The following is a 19130-nucleotide window of genomic DNA, read 5'->3' on the forward strand; positions in this document are numbered from 1 at the left end:
AAAATTGACGGGTGGCGCTGCGACATATTTTGTATTTTATAGTCTGACTGATTAAAAAACAATATATTAAACTAGTTTTTAATGTAATTTCTTTCAAATAAAAACGAAACTAATCTATTTTTTTTAAATTTCTCTGATACATTTTTTTCTTTTAAATTTAGATGGGTGTAACCCTCCGGTTTTGCCATCTCTTCAAATTCTGCAACCAGTAAGTTGAATAGCATAATTCTATAATGTAGGTTTTATTTAAGAAAACAATAAAATTAAGTATTTTTTATTATTTAATTTTAAAATAATTAACTTATATTTGTTTTCAGGATAAATACTCACCAAATTCAGACGTTAGTTTGTTAGAACTTGATGAAATATTACCTAATTTTAAATCCGAAAATACTGAAAACCTTGGTCAACTTTTTGTAGGATTTTTACATTATTATTCTAAAAGCTTTAAGTAAGTTTTTCATTCTAGTTTTACTCATGTTTTAAATTATATTTTGTTTCTTTGCAGCTTGGAATAATAAATTGTACAAAGTGCCTTTTTGGTTATGGTTTTATCACCTTTCAAATTTATTACTGTCTCTTCAAAAGCTTAACAAAGTGAATAGTCATATTTAAGTGAAGGAATAATTGAATCAACTAGTGATATAACTTTGAGAAAGAAATTTTAAGAAACATACTGAAGTATTTCATGTGCAAAATATGCTAAGACCAGTGTTTCCCTGAAAATTTTGTGCTATACCCAATCTAAGCCTTTCTAAAATTCTTAATCCCTCACCTCTACATAGTTTTTTAATATTCAAAAATTTAAATGTTCACAAAAGGAATTTGAACTGTAGGTTTTAGGAAATTACTAAGCAACTGCGAGTTTTCATACAAGCTGAACCTACAAAAAGGAACTAAACTTTAAAAACAAAATAGTTTAATGGAAGATTTTTCTATATTTTAGTTATTAATATTTATTTATTATTTAAATTTAGCAAGATTCTTGCACTTGATTCTTACTGCAAAGCAATATTGTGTCAGGACCTAGTTTATTTAACTTTTGTCTAAAGTTTCCCCATTTTGTTATGTCTGGCCAATTTTTTTAATAGCTGCCAGTCTTTTATGACGCTAAATCCACTTACAGCTAAATAGAAAAATGAAGATGGTAACAAAAGTTCTCGCATATTGCATTTGTGTATAGTATGACTTTTTTCCAGATTTAGCAATGAGTAATGAAGTTCAACAGTCTCCCTATAGTTAGCAATCTTACAGATACTAACCTTGTGGACGTAAGTTATGTAGGTTGGACGGGAGGTTTACACAGCTTAAATGGCAATTCAAAGTCACTATAAGGTTAAATTTGACTCTTGACATGTCTATTTTTAAATTGCCCTCCTATTGGACAGATGTCCCACAAGAAGACACTGGTGTAGACATAGCAAAATTTTCAGAAATAGTTTATTTGTATCCATACAAAAAAAAAATGTTCAAAGGATGAAAGTGTATGTTTCTACAGGGTGCGTAGCATTTTTAAAAAGTGCTTAAAGGTGCTTATTTTCGATTTTTAAAAGCCCTTAAATGAGCTTTTTTTATTGAATGTTTTTAAAAAGTGCTTAATTTTCCTTTTTTCAAAATGAGATTTTTTCCTTTACCATGTTAATTTTCGCTACGAATTATGCAAAAAATATATGCAGATTTTTAATGTGAGCTGAGGGGGCATTTTTTCTTCAAAGTTCACCCATAACTTAAAAAAATAAATCTGTAACTCTTTATAAAATGAGCTATGCATACTAGTTTCATATTTATTCAATGTTTATCTAACTAATAAAATTAAAATAAGTTCAGGAAAAGGGGAAAAAAAGTTTTGAGCACAAATGTTTGAGAGGTCTCTTACATCCCAAATGAACTCAACCATCAGAGAGTTGTCAAAATTCACATTTAGTCATCTTTATATAATTTTTACAAATAAATTTACGATTATCCTTTTCTTCAGTGTCTTGAAACACTTAAAATACAATCAATGTAATAGATTAACAAAAAACTTTGATTTATTGGAGGTTCAACTTTCTTATGCTGACTGTTTTCCCTTCAAACGTTAACTATTATTCTTTTTGTCATCAATCCCAATTCAATGCAGTGCAGTATTGATTCTAAAAGTGCAAACAACAAGGACAAAAAAAAGGCAAGTTTTCTGATTTTATACTGGTGTTATCCCTTTCTTCCTTAACTGGTTTTGACTGGTTTCTTGCAATCAATGTACAATCAGTGCATTGATTGCAAGAAGGGGTGATAAATTGTTGCCTCCTTGGTTTAGCATAATTTTTCTACACCCATAGAAGACAGATTTTCAAATAAAGAAAATCAAAAATTATTAGCATGAAATTGAAGATAGATGATGCTCTTTCTGAACATGGAAAAAAAATCATGTAACAGTAATTGTGGAGTTATGCAACTTGGAGTTGAAGCAAGTTGACTACTCTAGGTTGTTGCATAATCAGATTGGAAGTGATGTAATGGTTGTTACTCTAGAGCTGGGGTCCCAAACCTTTTTGTACCTTAGAGCAAATACCAGAATATCGGCCGAATGGCGGGCACCATTTATTTTTTCAAGATAAATTTATAGTTGATAGATATAGGTAATAATACACACTACATATAGTGCACAAAAAATGTATTTTTAAAAATTAATTCAATATATGAATATAATTAATATTAATATTCTTGTGCAAAATAAATTATTACTAAAATGCTTGCAAAACATACGATGTATATAGTCAGTATAGAAGTCAGCTATATAGTATAGAAGTCAGCTATATTTTGCTTTGTGCTTATATCTGTGGGAATGGAGGTCGTTTTCATGGCGATTTCTACTTTGGTTGTGTTGAATATTGAAAAAGAAAAAAAAAATTGCATAGAATTTTATAGGAAAATGGAAAACTGAAATATTTTATCGTTGGACACAAGCAGCGGGCACACCTAGACCGATCGACGGATGCCATGGTGCCCTCAGGCATAGGGTTGGGGACCCCTGCTCTAGAGTTTCGTTAAGAATTTTTCTAAGAAACTGTACCAATACAATTTCAAAATCGGCATTTTCAAAAATGGTTATTTAATAATAAAAATATCTTCCTGTTTTTGCTCAGGTTATGTTAAAAAAGTTTTCTTTCAGTGTCCAAATAAGCTTTCACCAGTTAAAACAAATGTGATTTTTCAAACACATAATTAAGACAGACTATTGAATAGAATTATGTTACTTATCAAATAATATTACATGTTTGTTTTTGAGAAAAATTTGCATAATTTCAAAAAATTCTATTAAAGTGAAACCTTTTTGAAAGATGTGCTGTTAAATTATATTGTTTTTAATTGAGAGGATGAAAATAAATGTTTTTTCTTCTTCTAAAATTCGATAGGGGGATAAAATAGGGCTTTTAATTAAAGTCACAATAAACTCATAAGAAAGTAGCAGCTTTTAATTTCTTTTAATAAAGTGCATATTTGGATTTAATTATTTTATTTGGTTTTTCACTCCTTTGTTCCAACCACAGGTTTTACATTATTTAACTTTTTTTTCTTTCTTTTTCAGCTATAAAGAAAAAAGAATATCTGTACGTCTGGGTTGTTTATTACCCAGAGTTGATAAAATATTAACCAAAGAAAAGAATTTAAGACATTGGATTGATATTGAAGGTAAAACAAAATATCTATAATAAAATTAAAATGTTAAGTGTTAGAATTCAAAATTATGGAAAAGAAATTTTTAATCTAATACAGTTGTTTAACTTAATATTCTTGTAACTAAATTTTCTTTTAAATATGATTAAAAAAAATAACTGCATGTATACTCGAATTAAAGTTCTGTACATCTAAATTATTGCTGAGGAAAAACATTCTATTTACTTTGAAATTACAGTATTGTTTAGATGAAATTTTAAGTGTTTCACAAGCTAAATTATGACAAAAGAATGAAAATACATTATCAGGCTGAAACTATTTAGAATTCACAAACTTGAAGGTGCTCACACTTATGAATAGAGGCAAATTCTTGAATTTTCTTTGCACATGATATATATTAAAATTATTATATTGTGTCAAAATAATGCTGTCAAACTTTGATAAACAAATTTCAATATAATATCAATCACATGATTATTCACATTTTTTGTAATTTATTTACAATATAGTTTTAAAAAATTATTGAAGTGTGAAGTGTTCTTTACTGATGGATTTCAATGTCATTACTGAAAATTTCTCATCATTTACCATATGAATGCAGCAAACTCTTGAGATAGTTATATTTCTAATGGTTATAGAAACGGGGATACTCAATGCAAAATCTTTCATTATATCAAAATCTTATTATTTGGTGCTAAGTAGTTAATGCTACTTGATAACAAAATCAGAAGGGCTAATGAATGCTTATTTGGGCTGAGAAGACAATTGTAATCTTATCTCAACAGTCACAAAACGAAACTAAAAATATATAAGACACTGTTACGGTTTTACTTTTTGTAAGTGATACATCTTAACCTTTTGCATATGTCTGCTACAACAAGTGGACCAGGATGTCAGGTTTTACCATGTAAGTGTTATAAGCAAAGGGTGATGCAAAACCCACACGTTCGAAAGAAAAATTTTCTGAGCCTTCCTTGGTTCAGTGCAGGACGAAGAGCATTGGAGAACAAGACACAACTTTAAATAGTAAAAGCTTTATAAGCAACCACAAATAAGTCGAGTAGGTAGGAGTAGTAATAGATTGAAGTTGCTGGGGTATGTGTACAAAAGCTCTGAAAATACCACTAGACTCTTAACATTCAAAAAACCTGAGGGATCTTGTGGTAGAGGAAGTCCACCAACTAGATCAGTGGTTACCAACTGGTGACCCACGAAACCTTTTTTTGTGGCCCACGAACTAAAATATATTAGTTGTCATTTTTCTGTGGACAATTTTCGTAAGAAATCTATATGAGTTTCAAATACTTTTCGCTAAAAAAAACTTAATTTCTGTGAAATTTAACATATTAACGGTGCAAAAAAATTTATTTCTCAGGCTTTGCACCCAAGAAAATATTTATTCAAATACAAAAATAATCGTGTATGTCACCCTTTTTTATTTTGTTTTTTTGTATTTTGTGAATATAATTTAGCATGTGCGTATCAGAAATTTTCTCGAAGTAATTCTCCGATTTAACTTTTTGAAACCATTCCTTTTGGACGAAATTATTTACATTTGTAAATTTTAAAACGTATAAAGGAGGTATTGAATATCACGTTTTATTTAAATTCTTTTAATTAAATATTACCTGAGCGGAAAAGAAGAAAACATTTTTTAGATGCTTGAAATTTTTTTTTATAGCTATAATTCCTAATAAGTCAAAAAATTTTTTACTTTATCACAAAATTAAATTAAAAAAATAAAATCTTGTCACTATGTTTCTGATTAAGAGAAGATTCAAAATGATACATAATTACATTATTTGTAAAATATAATTCTTATTTTATTAAGTTTTCATTCGAATACAAGTACACTTCCTCGGTCCCTGTTGCAGGCGCCAATGAGTGTCAGTTGTGCTACCTATGTGTTCTGTTGCACATTAATTTTTTAATACATAGGTGCACATTAAATTTATAGTAGCCAAAAAATTTTAATATGCAATTAAATATTTTTAAAAATCTACTTGTTATTTTAATTTATAATTCAATACTTTTGTTTTGTACAACTTGATAATAATATTTAATGTTCTTCAAGCATAAAAGAATCCTATATAAAATTTTGATAAAGTAGCAGCCCGCCATTTGACTGGTGTTTTTAATTGCGGCCCACGTCTTCATGTAAGTTGGAAACCCCTGAAATAGATGATTGGATGACACCGGAAAAAAACTTGAAAATTTAAAAATAAATGTTGCTGTAGATAGATAATGTTGTAAGGAATACATAATTGAGGCAGCTAAGGCATATAAGGGGCTGTTGGGCTTTTTAAGAAGTTTATGATTTGTTAGTTGATCTTATTTGGAATTTTGTCTACTTATCACAATATTTATTTGCCATTAATTACTTCTTACAGAACCTTTTGAGCAAGTGAATACAGCTCGTGCTGTGAACAACTCTAAAAAAGCTGCCTACATCAAATCAGTTTTTGACTATAGCTACAATGCTGTTGTACAAAAGGGAGATCTAGGATGTTTGTGATGTTATATTCTATTTATTTTGATGTAAAGAAAATAAAAGGGTATATTTTCTCATTTAAGTGCTCTTGTTTGATCTCAATCTTTTTCTTGTTTGATCTTTTTTTTTTTACAGAAAGCAATACTAATCTTTTTTTACATCCATTATATTTTTAAAGACACATAATGATAAATATATACTATTTATTTCTTTAACATCATATCAATTTGAAGATAATTAAAATAAATACATTCTTAAATTTCTTTGCCATAAAAGCTAAAATACACGCAACACTGCATAAAATACATTTTTTGTACAAACAATTAAATATCTTTCAGTTCAACAATTCATGTTTTCTTGTCCAACTCCTAAATCACAGTGGCGATCACTTTCTGAAATATGCTAGCTGCTTATTGAGGGTCGTTGGGACTGATTTATCACACGAGAAATATACTCTAGCATGGCCTAAAAAACAAATGAATACTTTTAGAAATAAATTAATTAGCATAGGATCAATCAGTAAATGATATTTTTAACCACTTTCGCACAAACTTATTATGCAGTTCTTGAACAGATAGAAATGAAATAACTTTTTATTTTAAGAATTGAGTTTTCAGACCTTATTTCCATTTAGAAAAATCACAAAATGAGTTGTAATACTTTCTGTTCAATATAAATTTTTAGAAAAAAAAAATCATGGTACGTGTTAAAAGAGGCATTTTATAGAAGTTGAAATCAAAGGAAGATATAGGAAATGATACTAGGTGGTAAAAAAGATAAGTGCCAATGATGATTTTTCATCATATTCATACCCCCATATCAAAACGCATCGACATCGATAAACAACGCATCGACTCTCTTCTTTGTTCTGGAAGAGAGGTTTTCCTCCAGTGGATCCCTGGCCATTGTGGCATTTATGGAAATGAACAGGCTGACATGTTGGCTAGAGAGGCTTCAGCATTGCATCCATCTTCTCATCCAGTTCCCCTTAGAAATGCAAGGCGGCTTCTTAAGAGCAAATTCAGGCACAGAACAATATCTGCTCTTAGGGACTTAGCTGATGGAAAGTCCTGGGCTAGCCTTCTTGATGACCAGCAGCGCTCTCACCTTTCCCTCCTTCCCAGAGCCGAGGGAGTTGCTTGCCTTAGAATAATTACTGGACATGACTACTTGCAGGCCCATCTATTTAAAATTAACATGGTCAATTCACCTCTTTGTGTGCTCTGTAACACTTCGCCTATGACTGGGGAGCATCTATTTGATTGCCCCCCTCTTCTTGACATTCGTTCCTGTGATGACTTTTGTGCCCTCTCACCTTCTGGAGCTACTTCAGCGTTGTATTGGACTGCAAGACGCCTTATGTCTGCGAAGACGATGGCGGGCGTAATTTAAAAAAGAAAACATCAAAATAAACTCTCATTTTACTTATATAATTTAAACAGAGTTATACATACTATATTATATACAATTTCATTACTCTGATAATTTTATACAATTATGTATATGGTGTCACTTTTATTATCTTCAGAAGTTTATAAATTTATGAATGACTAATCATGACAAAAAACATTTTTTACCACAAAATATAATGATTGTAAGTTTTAATCACTACAAGCTTCTCTGTTATTGTATAAATCCTTTATGGCTGTTGGAAGTATATTTTAACATTACATTACTAGAAAAAAAGTGGCTTTATTAAGGGTTAAATGAAGGCATGATGTTTTTAGATGAAATGTTCAGCTCGGTTGTAATGAGCTAATAAAGTAATTTTCATATACTAAAGCCAGAATATGCGAAAGTATATGGTCTAGTTCTTGAGAATAAAAATCTCTTAAAAAATTGTTATTTAAAATAAAATCATTTTGAATCATAGATTTCACATCCTTTGCATTTGGCAACCTATGCTCTATATAATGAAAAATGTTTAGTTCATCATATTTTATTACCTTGTAAAATTTGTATTTCTTCGTTGAACACTTTGGGTGTTAAAGGTAAATAAAATAAGATTTTTATCACTTGATTTCAATTCTAATGAGCGAGAATTTAATCTATTTTAGCAATATCTTTATTTTGAAAAAAAAGAATTCTTTTTGAAAAAGTGATTCATTGATATTGCAAAATATCTTTGAGGTAAAATGCTAAAGGTTAACTATCCGGAATCATCACCTACTAAAATTTAAATTTGTATTTTTTACTTACGTCATGAATAAGAATATATTGGTCTTTATTCTGCACGGCTCCTGATCGATCCTTTCGAATTTGGGAGATGCATTGCAGAATATCGATGGATCTTGATTGATCATATTCTCTCATGCAAATATCCAGTGCAATGAAAACACCTGTTCGTCCCGTTCCAGTACTGAAAAATAATAGGAAATGGATTTTTTTACATGATATTAATCTGATTTTTTTTAATTTTTAGAAACTTTTAAATTTTTTCAATAAATAGTACTGTAGTGATAAATTTAGATGTAGTGTAAAAAAAATTTACGGAAAAAGAGAAAAACTATTTAATTTTCTATTTTATTCTTATTGATATAATATTAGAAACTAGATGTCCCCTCCAACATTTTAGATTACTATTATCTTTTAATTTTATGTGGTATAATTATTAGAAAAATTACTTATTATAAATTTGCAAACTCTTTATAATTTACATTTAATAGATTAAAATAATGGTTGTAATATTATCAATTTTTTTTTAAAGAATACTAATTTAAATAATTTGTTTAATTAGTTAAAAATAAGAATAATTTATTTAAGCAGTTAAATATAAAAATAATTCTCCATTAAATTAAGTACTTTTTTCAAAGGTTAGAAGGTATTAATAAAATTCTTTACTGATATAATTTTTTTCTAACTTTTAAAAAAAAATTTATATATGCTTAAGTAGAAATTTTTTTTACTCTAGATATTAGTATGTAAAAAATATTTGAAACCAAAACCGAATCTGCCATAAGGTGATCCAAGGCAACCGCCTAAGGATGTCACAGAAAAAGGGCCAAATATTCAAGTTTCTATTTTAGTTAAAAAAATATTTTTAATATTTTCGTAAATTTCTTTTTAAAGGGTGCAATAAATTCATCAATATTCTTGTCATACGAATTTTTTCTTTATACGTGGTTTATTTTTCGGCTTAAAATATGAGGTCTTGGCATTTATCTAGAAGTATGTCATTGTTACCCGGACGTATGTCGAAAATGGCTATCCAGATCAGATAATTATTTTAATTGCATTTTTTTCTTTTTAGTGTACAATTTTAAATGGTACTTTTACGTATTATAACATTGAAAAGAAGCACCAATTATCGATTATTTAGTTAGTTTCCTATTTCTTATTAAAATGTATTGTTATTTCCAAATTAGTCTAATATTTTTTAATTAATGAATATTTATGGCATTATGCACTTTGCGAAATAATGACCAAGTTTTAATGTCCGTTCTTAGGTAATGTAATGCAGCTGCTGTGATAATTTGCAGCTCCTGCTGCCGTTCTAGAGTGTTTTTACTATCAATAATGTCAGTAAATTATATGAAATTAATAAACAATTATTATTATAATGTTAATTATATTTATTAATAATATTTATTATATATTATTATAATTATAACAATTATATTATAATAACAATTATCTATATATATATCTATATATATATTTCTCTTACACGGCGATAAAAAAAAGCTTCATTACAACTCCCTGAATGGCAACGCTAGAAAATCGACCAATGATTGCAGCTAAAAATGTCACATGCCAAATCTAGCTGAAATAGCTCAACATATAGCGCTTTTAAAAACGGAAACTGAAATAATCAGAGAGAGCATAAGCAAGGCAGAAGTGATAGTCTTTGTCGATAGATCTCTATTTTAGTATTTTGTCGAAAGCGCTTTTTTTCACGAATTTACATATTACGAATTTATTTGACGATTTTTGATTTATATCACGAATTATACTATAGCACATTTCTAATAGGTTTAACGAATTACATGTCATTTATTTGAATTCAAATTTATTTTAATGACTTAGTATTTACTAAAAAGATGTAATTTTTTTTTAAAAAAAAAGTTGTTATATGGATTTGAATGATTGTTTTGAATTCTTAGAATTTTGTGCATTTGCAATGTACCTAAGTTAGTAGTGAGCTTGGTTTGCGAGGCAAACCATATAAGATTGCGTAGCAATTTTCGGGGGTTGGCGAGCGTTAGCGAGCAGGGGGCGCAGCCCACTAGTTATTATTATTATTATTATACAATAATAATAATTATTAAACAAACTAACTCGACATTGTATCAAATTTATTCTTAAATCAGATTTTAAAACAAATCTATCGCTTAGTTGCTGTTCACAGTGGTGCAAGTGCTGCGCCAATTGTGGAAACCTGCGCCTACATGCTCCAAATTGAAGTAGTTGAGTTAAATTGCGCCAAAAAGGATATTTTCCCCAGGGTATCGCCAAGTCAGAAATTTCGGCAACCAAGCTACTGCCATGTGGAGGATTCTTGCACTCTCGTGTACAACTCTGCTTTATTTCGCAAGATATACTCAATTTCAGGCTTCATTTTCCACTCTCTGAAATGGAACCGAAACTTCTATCGAATCTTCGGGGACCAAATTTTAATAGCAAAAGAAAATTTTATTTCTCTTGTGAATTTCATCGTTATTGAAGTGTTATCGTCTTCGTCAATGGCAAACTAATGGCCTTCTTGCTCTATCTATTCTATTTATAGATTAGTACCATGATCTTTGAATTAACTTGAGGGATCATTCACTGAGTACATATTTTCATGTTGATCCTCAGAGCAGTCAAGAACCACAAAGCTTCTTAACCTCAAAATTTCCATCTCCCTTTTATTCATTTAATTTAATAAAGATAAGAATTAATTGAGTTTCCTAAACGTAAATTTTTTATCTGAGGGACCATCCACTAATTGCATATTGTTTTTAAACATTTATTTTAATTTATTAATTTTTTTTACTAATATTTTATTTTACTTATTGCATTTTATTATTGTATTATTACTTAGTTCATAAAACTTCAAATATAAATGAATTTTCAAAAATGATAATTGCAAAATATGTATGGAAATTGAAATAATGGCCCATTGTAAAGTCTTACGCTTCATATGCATCAACCAGCCAATCAGAAATGGGAACGCTATTAAATCAGAAATTATTGTTACTTTAATGAGCCTTTTCAAATACGAGCTATAAATATCAATACAATAAAAGAGTAGAATAGTCTAACACAGTTTTTCGTTGTCTGCATTTTTATAAACCGGAAAGTCACATGGTTGGATCCAATTTTCCTACATTAATTTCCGAATATTTTTGGTTGTCATCAGGATAAAATTAATAAAAGTCATAAAGGTAACGTTTTTCTATGGAATATTTTTATATCCCTAATTTAAAGTGTTTACCTGAAATATTTATTTTTCTTATTCTGCTTTACTATTATTATATTTTTGATTATGATTGGTTTCTAAATTAAAAGTTTAAAACTAAAAATGTAGTTTTTTCATTATAATTAATTCTATTTTATTACCTTAATACGCTATTTTTAAGATAAGCATATTTGAATGGGTGTCTAAATTTATTAACCATTGCCAATTACATTAATATAGCATATTAAATAATTGTTAAAGAGATTCGTTAAATGATTTAGAAATTCGATCAGCTTCATACACGAAGTGATATACGCATAAGTTGTATTTAAAATATCAGCTTGTTTGGTAAACGAAAATATTAAATTTTGTCCACTCATTAAATTTGTAAAAACATAAATGTTATTGCAATTAATTAGTTAACCTTTAATTTTATATATTATTTTTAAAAAAATATTGCTCGCAAAATTATTTATATTTATAAATAGGTCCTAATAAAGAAAACTGGAAGAGCCTTGCTGAAGGGATTGGCCCTAAATCTAAACTGTCTTCAAGGACCTACCTGCAATGGACAACTGTAGGACCAGAGTTGCAGTTGATAAATGGCCGACACTGTTGCACGAATGTTACTAAGCTCGAGGAATCTTTTGGCACACCTACATCAGGCCATCCTGTGAACCACAAATGCACTACATCTCGAAATAAATTTTTCTAAAAGAAATATTCCAGATAAATATATTGAATTTTCAATCATAAATAGTTATCAATGCAATCATATACCTATTACTGTCATTATAAATAACTGATTTTAAACATTTTGAAATAAAATTAATAATTCTTTTTAACCTTTAAGTACTCATAACTAATAAACACTTTTAAAAGTGCTCCTACTTAGTTACTAAGCTACTAAAAATAATAATAGTGATTATTCGTGAAATTCAAAAATTTCTTGGGAATTGTACTATTATATTTACATTACATTTATTATGAAAATGAATTTTATTAAATCATATTTTACATCTTATTTTCAAAATGAGGAAGTTTGGCAATCAGCTATCAAACATATCATCACCTTCACTTACATAAGAAAATGCTATGAATTTTTTTTAATGATTGAGTGCTTTTAAAAATTAAATATTTAAAAAATTGTACTCTAAAAGCTACAAAAAGTGACTCTCGTTATAAACAGAGAAACTATAAAATTCTTTGAGAATTTAAAAATACCACTGGAATTCACAATTAACTCTGGAAATTTCTAAAATGTTGGGCAATTAATAAGGATCACACACAATTTCACCCAGAATATATTCCATTCTGTAACTAAGCATTAAAACTTTTATGCAGCGCTCAATATCTTATTGAAGCTTATCCAGTTAAACTTATTACAGTAATCAATACTGTGACTTTAAGTAGGGCTCCCAAAGGTCCGCCACAAATATTCATGGGGTAGCAAGCTACTCATGAAAGCAATTTGATGTTGTTGTTAATTTACGTCGCACTGGAGCTGCACAATGGGCTATTGGCGACGGTTTGGGAAACATCTCGGAGAATGATCCGAAGACATGCCATCGCAATTTTGATCCTCTGCGGAGGGGATGGNGATCCAGGAGTTTCCTTGTCTTCTGGATTGGTTCAAAATTACAAGGCTACGGAGTTGAACATTAGTAGTCGTAAACCCATGAAATTGGGTCGGCTGTTCAACGACGGTTATAAAATAAAATACCGCACACCCTCGGTCCCTACGTAGACTGATCCAAGTGGTCACCCACCCGCACACTGACCGTAGCCAGTGATGCTTGACTTCGGAGATCTGCTGGGAACCGTGTCTTAACGATCAGTTCACGAAAGAAATTTGAAGACAAGATATAATATTAATATTTATTTATTCAGAAATAAAGGCATTTGTTTTTGTATTATATCAATAAACTTTTATGTACCAAACACTAAAAAAATTATTAATTTTTGTATAAAAAATATTATCTGATATTACCATCACTTATCAATATATATAATGAAATAAAGAATTTATGTGTGTGTCTGCATACCGGATCACGGGTAAACCGTATTCTCTAAAAATACGACATTCAACTTGAAGCTAAATGAGTTTAATTGTAAACAAATTACTAAGTAGTATTTTTCAATTATATTTTTTATTCATTTAAAAAATTGACTTTTCTCATTGGTTTAGCTGAAGCTTTTTTTTTTAAGTAAAGTGATAATGATTCAATTTTGTCAAATATTTTAAAGATAACATCAATAATGCCTGCTAGCTTATAGCTCTAATCAAAAAAGTTGTTTATTTCGTGTTCTGTAATACTTAAATGTAATTTATTCGTTATGCCAGGTTATCTGAATGATCAACGGGATCGTTGTAGGATTGGTAGACTACGTGACCAAATTAGTATTTATAAGTACTAAAAGAAAACACAAATATTTTTAATTCTAAATAAATAAAACTTCTTTGAAAAAAAACGCACTAAAAAGCAGCAGAAATTTCAGGAAAAAGTATCAATAAAGGAAACGAAGGAAATAAAAATATGACCACCGAAGCCGACGTCTTCAGGGGATACCGGCCCCGGTAGCCATAAAAACAAAACCATTTCTAATTGAGGGAGAAGCAAATGCCTAAATTAACTCCCTCAGTACCCCGATGGTTTTGTATAGAAGTCCAGGAAAAAAAACATGAAATACAAATAACAAATTAAGAAAAGAAACTCAAGCAAAATCATCAGAAATATAAAAACTCACTTAGTCACAGGTCAAACGTCGATTTCACAAGCTTGTGAAATCGACGTTTGACCTGTGACTAAGTGAGTTCAATACTCATTAAGCATACCTCACCTCCAAATCCAATAGACGAAGAGTAGATAGTGTATAAAATTCATACACATCCTTCTTTAGAAGTGACACTTGAAAATCTCCATAAGGCTGTTGAGATATTAAGGTGCTTTGGGGAAAGTAGACAGCGCATCTGGACTGCAATAAATAAAACATTCTTATTCATGCACATAACTCAAAGTCATTTTGCTTTGAGAAAAATATAAATACTGAATTAGCAAGAAAGTAATTTCGTTTTTTAGTGTGAATTTTTTTTTTTCTGTACAAAAGATAAACTTAAATTAGTCAAATATCTTCCATTCTGATCAATGGCATTTTGCCAGCTTTCTGATAACTTCTTGATCCCGATCTCAAGGAACATCTGTTCCACAATACAGCAAAAAATTCAAGTAAGCGTAACTTGAGGTCCTGGGCAAGACCTGAATTTTTTCCATCTAAAAAGTTTTGTAAATTTCTAAATAATTGATTATCCGATGATGCAAGATTGGAAGTATTTGTAGATAGCAAATAGCAAAATAATCATGTTCTGATACGAAATTGTGATTGAAATTCTGAAATTCATCTTCAACAACACGTAGAAAATTACTGAAGCTTGGTTGGTTAATTTTCTTGCATTCCCCATATAGCTTCGATTTTGCATCATCGGATTATTATTTATCGAACAAAACTTTTTAAATGCTAAAAATTTCAGTCATAACGATGTCCTTAAATCATATTTGCTCGAGTTCTTTGCTGTGATAAGGACCAAAAGTATTATGAGCATGGGATCATGAAGTTACCAGAAATGGTCATCGAACACAAAACAATTTTGGCAATTGTCAGCAGATTAGAGCATGATCAAATAGAATCATATGTTATTTCTGTCTATCAGCCATTTGCAAATAAACTCAAGAAGAAATCACGTGTGATTGTTTTATTCTGAAAAGTCATTTTGAAAGAAATTTCTTTTCTGTGCTGCTATCTACCATTAACATATAGTATTGAAATACGAAAAGTTGAGTTCTTAATGTACTTAGATTAGTATATTAGAAGTTAGTACCCTTATTGTTTTTTTTTCTTTCTAATTTTAAAGCGTTCATTAAATTTTTGTATATACATTTACAAATGCGTATAAAGGAAGATTTTATTCAGCATGCCAAATAAAGGATTTTGACAGCTATTTCTGTCAAAAAAGAAAGCAGGAATCGCAACATAGAATAAAAGAAAACTTCATAAGATATTTAAAATGCATGGAAGAAAGCAAAAAAATCGAATAAAATAATTAATTTATTCTGAAAGTTGAGTTTACTGATTCGAACTATATTTAAAAATATTAATAAGCTTTGTTACTTTTCTTCAGTAAATAAATATAGCATTAAATTTTTGTATATACATTTCAAATGCGTATAAAGGAAGATTTTATTCAGCATGCCAAATAAAGGATTTTGACCGCTATTTCTGCCAAAAAAGAAAACAGGAATCGCAACATAGAATAAAAGAAAACTTCATAAGATATTTAAAATGCATGGAAGAAAGCAAAAAAATCGAATAAAGTAATTAATTTATTCTGAAAGTTGAGTTTACTGATTCGAACTATATTTAAAAATATTAATAAGCTTTGTTACTTTTCTTCAGTAAATAAATATAGCATTTTTCTTTCGACACGATTATAGCGTGTAACATTTCTAGACGTTTAATTATAACTGTAAGTAGGTTTGATGAATACCTTTTAATTAATTCCTGTGGATCAAAACCTCCCAAAGTTTGACATACCCTTCTTTTTTGATTTTATCACTGTTCTTCAATAAACTTAAATAGATATTCAACTGTGTAGCCTTGTAATTTTTAACAAGAAGTAAAAGACAAGGTGACTAAGTTAATCGTTAGAAAAAATTCACCTTTTCCCCTGATTTTTGAGTAAAACTATTATGTGTTTGTCTTAAAAGTAAAAGAAAATACAAAAAATCTATGACGGGTAGCCTGACGGTATTTGAACTTACCCAGATGACATGATGCATTAGTTACAGCAAATACTTTTTGTGTGTAGTGTGGTCAGTGTAGATCAGGATTGATAATATACGAATCAACCAAGAGACACTGGTCAATTGCGTGATAAGTAAACGATTACTTTAATTTCCAAAATGATTTTAAAATAAAAATAATTAATTAGTTGTGCAAACATAGTTTTTTTTATAGATTTGCTTTAGAATTCTTTAAAAAGAAAATTATTGTGCTTAGTAGAATACGTCACTAGAATTAGATGACCCCTAATAGTTATCGCCCGGAAGAGACCTTAAACATACAATCTATCTTGTTAATTAATTTCATGTTTGATTGTGTATGTGTAAAGGAGATTTTAAAAGTTTTTTTGTAGAAAAAATATGATTTCATATCAAATAAATGACTCTTTAATATTTATAATGATCAAAATTGTTTTGAATTAAAGAGCATAAAAATAATTAATTATTATTTTACTTGTATGAAAATGCATACATAGTATATCAGTTTAAGAAACTTTTTCATGCTTTAGCGCAAACTTTTATAGAAGTAGAATTGTTTTTGAAAATAATTATGCTACTAAAAATATGTTACAGTGCAGGTTTTAATAGTAATACTTAGTTTTTCGCAAACCCTTTGAAATGTAAGATTTGATAACATCAAAAACTGTTTGACTGCCTGTTAAACCAAGAGTTTAGAGCAGTTATTAGACATATCTCTAGTTTCCTTCAGCTAATTTAGCTGGTTTTAATTTTTTCCACGCTTGTGATTCAACAGCTTTCAATAATGGTTTTGTAAATTTCTCACTTGAATCTAATTTGCCACCACCAATGTGTGAGCTTCATTTTACTTCACTTTTCTAAAAACATACATTCATAGTGACGATTGCGGTACACTTTGTATTTGTAAGAAGAAAAAAATTAAAATAGAAGGAAAGATATAGTTGAAAAAAAAATACTAACTGTTCCATTTTCTTCGAACATCGTCAACATAACTATCACTCGACATTGTTGTTCCCAGATCATTCGCCAAAAATCTTCAATACCTTCGGGCAAAGGGGCCTGACATGCAATATAAAAAGAGGATTTGCCTTCGTAACCCTGTAAAAAATTTATAATTACGAAAAATACCAACGGAGTGCTCTAAAATATTTGATAACAGAAAATGTAGATATTTTTTATTACCTTAACATAATTGGCGTTGATGTAACATTTTAATGGATCTCCTGAGGGATCGGCTAACATGACCCGACTTTCAGCCTCTGTAAGGAAAATAATATGAATATATTACTGATATTTTTTCTTCATTCTTCATTCATTCATTTTTTCTATTTTCAGATAGGATTATCCGGAAATTATAAGGAATTTCTTGTGTGTGAATCCAATGATAGTAAAAGATATGAAATAATTTTTAAATAGACGATTAATTGAGGCTTTAAAATATGTAAGAAATAATAAGCTTCTTACTGGGAAGTATGTTTGAATATCTATTCTTTACGTGCGCTCCTTCTGGGATAGAATCAAGCTTCGGCATGTTCATTGGTAATCTCTAAAAATAAAAAGATGCGCAACTTTAGAATGATCTTAAAAAAAATATAGTAAATGAATTTATAGTAAAAAAATTTATAGTAAATTGAATAGTAAATGAATTTAATTAAAACTAGTCTACAAAATTCAAATTGTGAGCAAATACTTGCTACAGTTCTTCAAAATTAGTTTTTTGTTCTAGTGTAAATTGCGAAGTTGGAAATTATGACATTGGAAAGTTTCTATAATCATTAGTTCTGGTGAAACAGTTAAATTCATTTTACTCTGAAACACATTAGTTTCAATATATGATTCAACATTTCATTCTGTTATAACAAAATTATACGATAAATGAAGTAATCTAATTTTAAATGCATAAAATTTATTTTTAACCATTTTTACGAGTAGCTAAAATTGTTTTTCATCCAAATCAGTTTAAAAAATATTTTCCATGGAAGATAATAATAATATTAATAATAAAATAACAGTAGAAAGGTTTAGATATAACGTGTTTTACCATCTCCCTCATAGATAAGGACATGGTAGAGGTTCTTCTTTAATTATTATTTGGTCCTGATTTGATTCTAAATTTCGTTCAAAGGAATATATTCAATGCTTTTTATCAGTAAATAACATACCTTGTATTCTTCTTCAAGCAAATCTTTACTTTTTAAGCTATTTGCTAAAGTTTTTTCGTTTAGTGGATGAGATGGAATTTCCTAAAAATGAAAGAAAAACAACATTTTTACAACAAAAAAAAAACTGCAACTATTACTTAAGTAAGTTTCAGAGTCAGTTTCTTAAGAATCAGGCAGAATTGGCATTTTTGATTTTATTGAAATATTCATGATATATTTAAGTAAATCCATAACAGTTTTCTGTTTTTTTTTTCCAAAAGAAAAAAAAAAATTTCAAAGTTTTGGGGTCAAAATTAAAGATTTTCTGTAATTTTGAAAAAAATACATCCGTTTACAAGTAGCAATAGTTTTTGTTAAATGAGGGAACTATGGTACTGACTATTACTCTTACTAATACTCTTACTGCTACTGACTATTACTATTACATATATTCCCCAACCTCCACACTAACTATTAAGACACCCAAAACTTTTAGTGGTTTTTTCCCTTGAAGGTCAAAGGTTATCCGCAAATATTCAAATTAAGGCTATTTTCATAGATTGGTGTGCGTTTAAAGTGACCTTAAAGTGTCAGGAAACTAAAATTTTGCACAGCTTTCAAGTGCCTTCCCCAAAAGTCGGAAA

The 19130-nt window shown here is 29.0% G+C and overlaps 2 protein-coding genes across 5 annotated transcripts in view; one reads left to right on the top strand and one right to left on the bottom strand.

Annotated features, from left to right (window-relative positions):
* Window positions 1-6230, top strand: part of LOC107443115 (poly(A) RNA polymerase GLD2) — a 28004-nt gene extending 21774 nt beyond the window's left edge. For all 3 annotated transcript variants that reach the window (XM_071183465.1, XM_016056878.3, XM_071183466.1), the window contains 4 exons: window positions 162-208; window positions 318-451; window positions 3569-3672; window positions 6048-6230. In XM_071183465.1, coding sequence (XP_071039566.1) covers window positions 162-208; window positions 318-451; window positions 3569-3672; window positions 6048-6172 — 410 coding nt within the window. In that variant the 3' untranslated portion in view covers window positions 6173-6230. The remainder of the gene's footprint in view (window positions 1-161; window positions 209-317; window positions 452-3568; window positions 3673-6047) is intronic.
* A 104-nt stretch (window positions 6231-6334) lies between these two features.
* Window positions 6335-19130, bottom strand: part of LOC107443113 (uncharacterized) — a 56083-nt gene continuing 43287 nt past the window's right edge. For both annotated transcript variants that reach the window (XM_043043838.2, XM_043043839.2), the window contains exons 7-14: window positions 18508-18588; window positions 17810-17891; window positions 17528-17604; window positions 17306-17443; window positions 14370-14504; window positions 12091-12239; window positions 8348-8507; window positions 6335-6613 (exon numbers count right to left, since the gene is read on the bottom strand). In XM_043043838.2, the coding sequence (XP_042899772.1) occupies window positions 6551-6613; window positions 8348-8507; window positions 12091-12239; window positions 14370-14504; window positions 17306-17443; window positions 17528-17604; window positions 17810-17891; window positions 18508-18588 (885 nt within the window). In that variant the 3' untranslated portion in view covers window positions 6335-6550. The remainder of the gene's footprint in view (window positions 6614-8347; window positions 8508-12090; window positions 12240-14369; window positions 14505-17305; window positions 17444-17527; window positions 17605-17809; window positions 17892-18507; window positions 18589-19130) is intronic.

This window comes from Parasteatoda tepidariorum, chromosome 7 (assembly GCF_043381705.1).
Source record: "Parasteatoda tepidariorum isolate YZ-2023 chromosome 7, CAS_Ptep_4.0, whole genome shotgun sequence".
In the NCBI taxonomy this organism is placed as follows: Eukaryota; Metazoa; Arthropoda; class Arachnida; order Araneae; family Theridiidae; genus Parasteatoda; species Parasteatoda tepidariorum.